The 8912-nt window shown below is 39.1% G+C and overlaps 1 protein-coding gene across 5 annotated transcripts; it reads left to right on the forward strand.

The window, feature by feature from the left end:
- The first annotated feature begins 285 nt into the window (after positions 1 to 285).
- LOC133396053 (myelin basic protein-like) lies at positions 286 to 8707 on the forward strand. Of its 5 annotated transcripts, XM_061665482.1 has the most exons (7): positions 286 to 503; positions 765 to 860; positions 1811 to 1837; positions 2057 to 2077; positions 5552 to 5635; positions 5762 to 5782; positions 7111 to 8707. In XM_061665482.1, the coding sequence occupies exons 1-6, from the start codon at positions 399 to 401 to the stop codon at positions 5762 to 5764; spliced, it is 336 nt and encodes a 111-aa protein (XP_061521466.1). In that variant the 5' UTR covers positions 286 to 398; the 3' UTR covers positions 5765 to 5782; positions 7111 to 8707. The 5 variants fall into 5 exon arrangements, with proteins under 5 accessions (XP_061521466.1, XP_061521464.1, XP_061521467.1 ...); XM_061665480.1 differs by lacking the exon at positions 5762 to 5782; XM_061665483.1 differs by lacking the exon at positions 7111 to 8707 and having other exon boundaries at positions 5704 to 5776.
- Positions 8708 to 8912: the final 205 nt, after the last annotated feature.

Genomic DNA, 8912 nt, shown 5'->3' on the forward strand with positions numbered 1-8912 from the left:
CTGAAGACTCTAAATTGAGCGTAGGTGCGAATGGCTGGGTTGCAGGAGCCCCTTATGCAAACTCAAGCCTTTAACAAGACAACTGAGGCCGATTACGTGGGCCTCGTTGACCCTGAGGACGGCCTGAGGCAGATGTGAGAGGAACAATGGCCCGACCCTCACGGAGGGCGGCAGTGGCTGACACGGCCGCCGTTGCTCCAAAGAATGCTTGGCGCCACGCCAGCAACGGACCTCGCCCTCCCCGCGTCCAACGGCCGACGTCCCGTGGTCGGGCGACACCTTCATAGAGCGTCAGAGGAGCAGCAAACGAACCGGCAGAGCGTCGTAGTCTTCGGACCTCAGAGGGCCGCCGAGAGGTTTGAAGAGGAAGAACCGCACCCGAGCTCAGCGCAACTTGCATGGCTACAGCGAGCACTTCGGGCCTTGGCAGGAAGAAGAAGAACTCGGGACTCATGGATTCTTTTAGCAAGATCTTTGGAGGGGACAAAAAGAAAAGGAGCAAGGTGGGCAGCAATGCATTTTTAACCCCCCCACCATTTCAACTGAAGTTCAATGTATTTGACTTTAATATTTGGAAGAAAGAGAATTAACTTAACAATACGGTCTGACTTTTACTGTCTATTTCAGTCATGGTTTTGTTCATATTTCCATGTTATAATTAGAATGATATCTGTTATGCATAAAGATTCTTGCTCTTAACATAATTCTTATATATTCTAAGGTGAATTCATCTTTCACATAATAACACTTGTTGTCCCTCTAAGGGGTCATTCCGGGGTCACCTGGCCTCATCACCCCAGCAGTCCTCGGCCCGCCGCAGGACCAATGAAAACGCTGTGGTCCAGTTCTTCCGCAGCATTGTATGTTTTTTATGTTGTTTTTTATTTATTTAAAGGCTAAAATACATAAAATACACACACACACACAAAAAACAGTGCAGTTGCCATGGCATCAATTTTGATTTAAAAAAAAAATGAAAATATTGACTTCTAAAAGTGTTGCGGCTGCTGCAGGCTGAACTACTGTAGATGCAGTTTGATATCACTTAGAATTATTACAACAATACAAAAGCCTTAACAGCTAGTTGGACATCTTTTGGAGTCATACAATGCCTGACTTTGTGAATAATAATAAAAAATAATATGCAGAAGCTTAAATGACCCCTTTGCATTTACTCTAATCACTGCGCTATGTTTGCTACCCAAATTCAGTCTTTGAATTCACCTATTGTTGTTATCTCTTATTTAAGGCCAGACGTATTACAAGTGGGTGCAGTGTAATTTGTGACAGCATTCATGTAGAATAACATGCCATCAGCATATAGCAAATAATGCATAATATAATGCATTATATAATGCAATTATATAATAATTATTCATTATAATGATATGAATTATAACTGCGACTGGCTAGCGACCAGTTCAGGGTGTACCCCGCCTCTCGCCCGGACATAGCTCGCTCCAGCACGCCCGCGACCCTACTGAGGATAAGCGGAACGGGAGACGGAAGATTTTATTATAATACTTCAGAGTAGGAGCATGTAGTGTAAAATAAACTTTAAGGGGCAAAACAAGGCATCCTTGAGGAACACCACCTTGAATAACCTAATTTTAAGATGTCTACATTTGAAATACAGTGGATATAAAAAGTCTACACACCTCTGTTTAAATGGCAGGTTTGTTTAGGGCCAATTCAAAACAGCTCCTATGTGCTGCTTGAGTTGTAAAACAAAAAGAACTGCCGTATTAATAACACATTTTATTGTCAAAGTGGTCAGTTACTCTGTTCTTTCTGTTTTTTTTTTCCTCAGGTTTCCTCGCCTCGTCCTAAATCAAAGGTAAGTGAAATATTTGTTGTGTTTAATTGATCATCTCTGGTTGATTTCAAGTGTCTCGTTAGCGTTCCCTTTTCAGGGCACCAAAAAAGGGGAACGTGCCGTGAAAGGAAAAGTGGCTCATGTTTTGTTTTGAAACTAACAGACTCATTACTGTCATCAGGGAGAGAATTGTCTCAAGTTGCCATCTCCTCATATCACTGTTTCCTTTTTCATGTGCAGTGGAGAGAGGTCTTTGGCTTGGTATGTCAACACAAAGTCACCTTTGTGCAATTACTACTTGTTCTTTGCACTTGTACGCGTGTGTGTGAGTGCAAATTTCAATGTTGTTGTTTTTTTTTTTTTTTTATGCATGCTTTGTCTGCATAATGTTGCTAACCTCCAGTCTCTTTTGGCAATTTAACTGGTTTCCTCCCTATGATGTCTTTTCGACTTGTTCACATTTCAGTTGAATAGGATTGAAATGGAAAACAAATGCCATTAATCCATTCCAGCCTCTTAAAAAAAACATTTATAATGTTTTGAATGACAAAATAGCACTATATACTATATATTATGGTCGCCAGTCAGTCGCAGGGCACATATAGGCACGGACAACCAATTGCACTCACAATCACACCGCCACTGAGTGGGCCTGATCCCACGATGCCCGCACCACAGTCAGGCGAGTGTACCACTACACCTTCAGTGACTATAATATAATATAATAAAATATGTAATATTGCACTCTATGAAAACATACAGTAATGACATAATTTAATAGAATTTAAAGAAATGTGTTTTTGACCACGTTTCTTTGCTTCAGTTCAATGGACATTGTGCTGCTCCTTCTGGTGTGTGCACCTTACCCACCTGGGGGCAGTATAATACAGACAGGGATATACTGTACATGGTCTCATCTCCTCAGTAAGCCACAGTAAAATTGGTCATTCTTCGCAGAGGATAAAGAATATATGTCTGCGTTGTTATAATATAAGTCTACACGCGTTGCTCCACCATTAGTGTTCAAATGTCCGTTGCTCCAAGGAACACCGCGACGCAGATGCTATCCGTTAACCCGTCTATGGCGTTTCCCATAATGTGTTAGCATTGAGCTTGCAGACTTTAAGGCAAAGTTAAACATAAAAATCGGTCCAAAGATGACTCATATCTTCAAAAACTCGGATCACTCCTATCTCAAGGCACCAATGCACACGTAATCATATACCCTTTAATGTATATCTTTACTTTATTACAAATTAAATCTCGTATAATAGAGTTACTTTTTGTCTGTATCCAATAAACAATAAGAAACAAATACATTTGATCAGACAGTGATTTTATATTATACGTATATGCACATACTATAGATTACAACAAACACTATACACCATCCCATATTTAGAGATGAATTAATGATCAATTACAGTAATTTACAGTCGTACATCTGCACAATCATATCCACAAAAAATCTACAGCTGTTGATTCCAAGTATTTTAAATGGTCACAATGGAAACCTTGAAAGATAACTGCCCCTTATAACCATAAGCGGACGTTGATCATTTGAACTTTTTCTGCACACTGGCAGCCAGATGATTCTTTATGACTTGAAATATTATTTGTAATGATTTATATTCTAAAATATTAAATGAACCCATAAGTCTAGCTAATGAATCATTGGTATGGCTGGTTGGTGAGTTGAGATAAAAACAGTGGATAAATGTAATGACTAAATGAACTGTTTTATGTTTAATATGGGATTTACAGCATGTTTCTCTTCTTCTATTGACTCACTGGTAAAACTAACAAATGTTTTGGCTTATTTGTGGTTGTATTACAATTACAATTTCAGTTCCCCCTTGTTTGCTTCCAACCCAGAGCGACGCTCTGCTTCTGGGTGACTTAGAAACCGCTCAACTCTTTATGAACCACAACCGGTAAATATTTTTCTTTTAGGGGTCGGCTGGCCTACATCTTTTTGTCATCTTCTCTTTCTCCTCTCTATCGTTTCCCACCGCTCTCGTCTCAGAGGACTCATCCAGCCATCTTGTATCTTCTCACGTGTCAGATGTCGTCTTGTACTTGTGAAGTGACACCGACTGACTCCCTCCCTTCGCCTCAGTCACGTCATACAACAGACACCCTCCCCTTGTCATCCGTTTTCTTTCTCCTTGTAGGTTGCCGTGAGCCGCACCTCATGCTAACCCTTTACAGGAACATTCCAACTCCAGGCATTTGTTGGAGTAAATCACTTTAAATTAGGATTACTCATGATCATTTGTCTATTTATAGTTCGATTTCATCATGCATTTGTCACCATCTCCCTTATTATTGTCCCCAGACTCATTCAGAGGGTTCTACTTCCTCATAGTGAGCCCTTAAGGGCCAATTGAGTTGACATTTGGGATTTTTCATATCGTGTTATTTAACAAATTAAAGTAGAGTTGCTGGTAAACAAACTATCTTATCTATCTATCTATCTATCTATCCATCCATCCATCCATCCATCCATCTATCGACAGTATGGTCAGGATTTGAATAATTATGGAGGAGGCCACAACATATCTGGAAAACTACAGTACTGTTTCTTACTGTCTGCTGTATTTTTTTTATTTTTTATTTTAATCCACGCAAAAAAAAAAAAAAAAACATTCACACTTAAGGACAATTTGGAGTTTTTGTGACATTTCTTTGGGGTATGTGGGAGGAAGCCTGGATAGTAGTGGAGAAAACGCACGCAAGCACAGGGAGAACATACAGACGAGGCTGAGATTCAAACCCAGAATTTCTGAACTGTAAGGCAGTCTGTTATCCACTATTGCTGTCCTAACAAAGGAATACATTTTTGATTTATTATAAAACGTCACAATCAATTATGGGGGATAGTGCATAGCGAAAATCCATGAGGGATTAATCCCCCCCCCCCCAAAAAAAAAAGTTTATAATTGCCTATATATGCCACAAGAAGGCAGCAAAGCATTACTTTTCTCTAAATAAAACTCCTCAAATCACTTCAACATAGTTCCTTGGCACCAAGATGTCACAAGATAGCATAGAAACACTACAGATGCCACAAGATGACGCCAAACTAATAGTTTCTTCCTTTGGCCTGAGCTCAAAAACAGCAAACAGGTGAGTTTTCAGCGAATAATGGAGGACAGGTTCCGCCCCAAAATTCTGCAAATAGGTCACTGCTGAACCGTGAATACAGGGGCTTCACTTTCTAATAATGGATCATTAGAAAGTGAACATATTAGGGGTTGAACCAATTAGTTGACTAGTCGACTTTACGACTTCACATTGACCTTTAACGTTTTACGTCGTTCTTGACATCTCATATCATTTCTTCCTTCTATTTGTTTCTAAACCGGTCCGTCGGATTATGGATTTGAATGAAACTGGTCCGTGGCGTAAAAAAAGTTTAGGGACCGCTGTAATTGACTTCGGCTCGACTTTCACATTAGCGGACGACCAAAAACTAGTTTGTCTGTCGAAGTACATACTGTATATACCTCATGCCACTCTGGATTAACTCCAAATCTAAAAAAGGATCTTACATCAGTGCTTCACAAGGGAAATTCAACTTTCAGTGAAGCCTTGTGTAGAAGATGAGTCCCGAAACACTAAAAGAAGACATTTGGTAAACACATATCTGAGAAGATGGTCCCAAAAATTATGATTTGTGTATCGGAAACAGATGAAAAATACCAGGTGAGCTTACGCAGCATGTTTTTTTAGGCTTCGTCACCACGTGCAGAGAGCACAAAGTCACCAGTCAGACGACGCAGGGAGCAAAGCACACTGTCCAGACTCTTCAACCTGGTGAGCAACACTCACGACTGACAACCCCCTTTTTTTTTTTTTTTTTTAACACCTTCTGCATTCAATAGTGACATCTTTTAAAAGGGATGAACCTCATAAAAGCTTTCCAATCTGTGTTTACACCAGTGATGCTCTCATCCGAAATCAGTGAGTAGAAGATCGTTAAACATGATCCCTCATTTAGGCTGGCGAGTTGCAGCATTATGTCATCATAATTTACTTTTTTTTGTGTGTTTTTTGTTTTTAACATATCCATCAATCTAATGTGTCATGTCACCCACTTCTCTTGCTCCATTTGGATAAATCCCATTAAATGTGAACAATTGTGACAATCACATCTAATTTCATGGCTCTCAGCATGTTTCACTGGAAATATAAAGTCCCTGCAAAGTGAAAATACAGTAAATGTCTTCTAAATTTAACATACCCCAGAGAAGAGTGTTGTTAACAACCCTGCCAAATTTGAATGATTAAGAAAAAATTGCCTAGTATTTCAAATGAGGCTTCAAAATCATGACAAATCAACCAATGTCTCCATCAGTGTAGGCAAAGCTACGCGAAGCGAGTATATAATATAGTCATGTTTATATATACTGTATTTATACTTTTAAATGGTAGATAATAAAGCAAAAGGTCACTGATTTGGGGTGACGAGTGGTCCTGTATCCCATTAGGCATTTGGGATACAGGAAAAGAATGATTAGATTACCCTTGTTTCTTGAGTTTCTGTTTCTTTTAAGGCCTCGTACAACTAAAGGTACATTTGTTTGTACAAATATAACGATGACAACAAAAATAGCTCATAAGAGTTTAAGAGCTGATATCTAACCATTTTCCATGCTTTTCTTGATAGTCACAAAAATCACTGGAAATACAATTAAGAGGACAAATAGAATCAGATGCGCTTTTGTTATGTTCATTGTGTTCTTCAGGTGATAGTGTTGCCTCGCTATATTGTGGTTCACATATTGCGGATTCAGTGCACTGGAGAATTGTTTTTCCATATTCATATTGAGCCTAATTCGGCATACAGCGGGATTTTGAGTGTATGCTTTTAAAAAAAATAATTCTCGCAGTAATAGAAACGCTTCCCTGCTTAGAAAACATTAAAACTGGCAAATAATTGCAACAAATATTACAAGAAATCAAATGTACATAGTGTATAGTACTACTGTGCATTACTGTATGTTTAAGAGTTTAGAAAGTGTTTATAAGAGTATGGTAGAGGTTCATAGGAGTGTGGGGAAGATTACATGTATAAAATACCACTAACGTGGTCGCGACTTCGCGGATTTCATTAATTGCGGAGGTGGTTCATAAATTAACCCCCGCGATAAACGAGGGATTATTGTGCACAGTAAGTTGGACGCTCCGAACAATTCACTTTACAGGGTCTTTGAATCACCCCCCAGTTGACTCTTTGCAAGCAATCTTTGGAGATAGAAAGTGACTATTTTCCTCCTTTTTGTCCCCAGGGAGAAACCAAGTCCCGTCCACCCCCCAAACGCTGGAGCACCATCTTCTGAGCTCTCCTCCGAGGCCCAAAGTACAGAGTCAAAGCAGATGGGGCAGCATGGCGGGGGAACAACACATCTACACACAGCTGACTCACAACCAAACAACCATTGTGTGTTAACACACTAACACTTGATTTTTGCATCCACGCTCCAGGGATGGAGATGGTCTCGTCCGAGTCCTTATTTAGCTGTTCAAGTCTTTAAGAATTCTGGTCAAGCTTTGAGTAAATATCTCAATGTCAAATTCTCTGTTGATCATCACAGTCTGATGGTGCTAATGTTCCTGAATGTTTTTCTATCGGTCTTCTGTAGTCTTGCTTTTTGCTTGTACGAGTGACCCTTTGTGTGTCTCGCAGCTTTCTGTAAAAACAAAAACCACTCAGAGGTGTGCTTCTTGTTAAAATGTAAGAAACAAGAATTGTAACTGCCGCACCTCAGTTATTAATCATGTACAGTACCATCAGAAATAAATAGATCGAGTGAACATGCCCTTTTTAATTGCACTGCCGCACACTAATCACACCCCCACAAATGAGTTGGCGGTATGCATATGATTATTTTATTATATTGAAAGACATAAGGTTTTGTGTGGTTTGCGAGGAAAAAGAAAGACGGGTTCGTTGTTCCGATGGTCCCTTTGCAAGTGGTCCAAAGGTTTTTAGGTGGAAGTAAGCGACACGTTTATGAGCACAGTGATCAGAAAGGATGCGTAATTGGGTAAATTAGGCTTTCTTGTGAATACTGTTATCATTTCCAGATGTTCCATGTGCTTATGTTAATGAGTCATTGCCAAAGGGAAGGGCGCGTGCGGGCTTTACACTGTTGGAAATGAACACTAATCAAATTTATGAATGTTTGCATGTGCAACATAACTGGAAATAAGTCTTCTCTTTGCTGATATATATTAATTAAATTGTATTATTATATTAAATGTTCTGAAGTCTTAAATTTGTTGCTATTAAAAAGACTTCAAGCCGTTTATAGCCAGACCCAGTTGAAGCTTACAATCAAACGACATATAAAATAAAGAGAAATACACGTGAAATTAAAACAACCACATAGCTTTGCTTTTGAGTCTGGTATCTTAATGCTAACACGATTGGAAACGCCATAGACAGGCTAATAGTATCGGCATTGCAGTGTTTTAGCGGATATTTGAATACAAATGGTGGCGTAACAAATGTAGACAGAGAATATAATATTCACAGGCATATATTCTACATGAAGCACGACTATTACTGCGGTTTACTGAGATGTTGAGATCAGCTCCATCAACAACATATCCGTAAGTCTTTATTATACTGCCCCCAGGTGGCCAAGGTGCACAAACCAGAAGCAGCACAATGTCCACTGAATTCAAGCAAACAATATGGCAAAAACTGTTTCAAATACTGTTTGTATTGTTTTAGTCATTAGCCTACTGTGTGGATCGTTATCTTCTGTCTAGACAAAATACTGTTGTGTTAGTGACAAATGTTTGTAATTTTCATTCGTTTACATTCCTTTTTAATATCTCAACAAATTATTTTCCACCAAATAAAAATGGACTTTTAACTCAAAATGTCTCCAATACTATTGGGATTATCTTGATATACTTGATATGATGTAAACATACAATACATACGTCTTTGCAGATAACATACAGCTGTCATGTTTCCAGTGTCCACTTTATTCGAGCACATTTAGCTTGTGATCCAAACAAGACTAAATGTGTTGTCCAATCACAATCGTTATCAAGGTCAACAATGGAGGCTCAAATC

The sequence above is a fragment of the Phycodurus eques genome, chromosome 20, assembly GCF_024500275.1.
Source record: "Phycodurus eques isolate BA_2022a chromosome 20, UOR_Pequ_1.1, whole genome shotgun sequence".
Taxonomy (NCBI): Eukaryota; Metazoa; Chordata; class Actinopteri; order Syngnathiformes; family Syngnathidae; genus Phycodurus; species Phycodurus eques.

Excerpts from the sequence above, each read along its gene's own strand:
- LOC133396053 (XM_061665480.1), top strand. The coding sequence starts at position 399 with ATGGCTACAGCGAGCACTTCGGGCCTTGGCAGGAAGAAGAAGAACTCG. Across the intron at positions 504-764 it reads ACAAAAAGAAAAGGAGCAAG|GGGTCATTCCGGGGTCACCT; the intron begins GTGGGCAGCAAT and ends TGTCCCTCTAAG. Across the intron at positions 5,636-7,110 it reads TGTCCAGACTCTTCAACCTG|GGAGAAACCAAGTCCCGTCC; the intron begins GTGAGCAACACT and ends TTTTGTCCCCAG.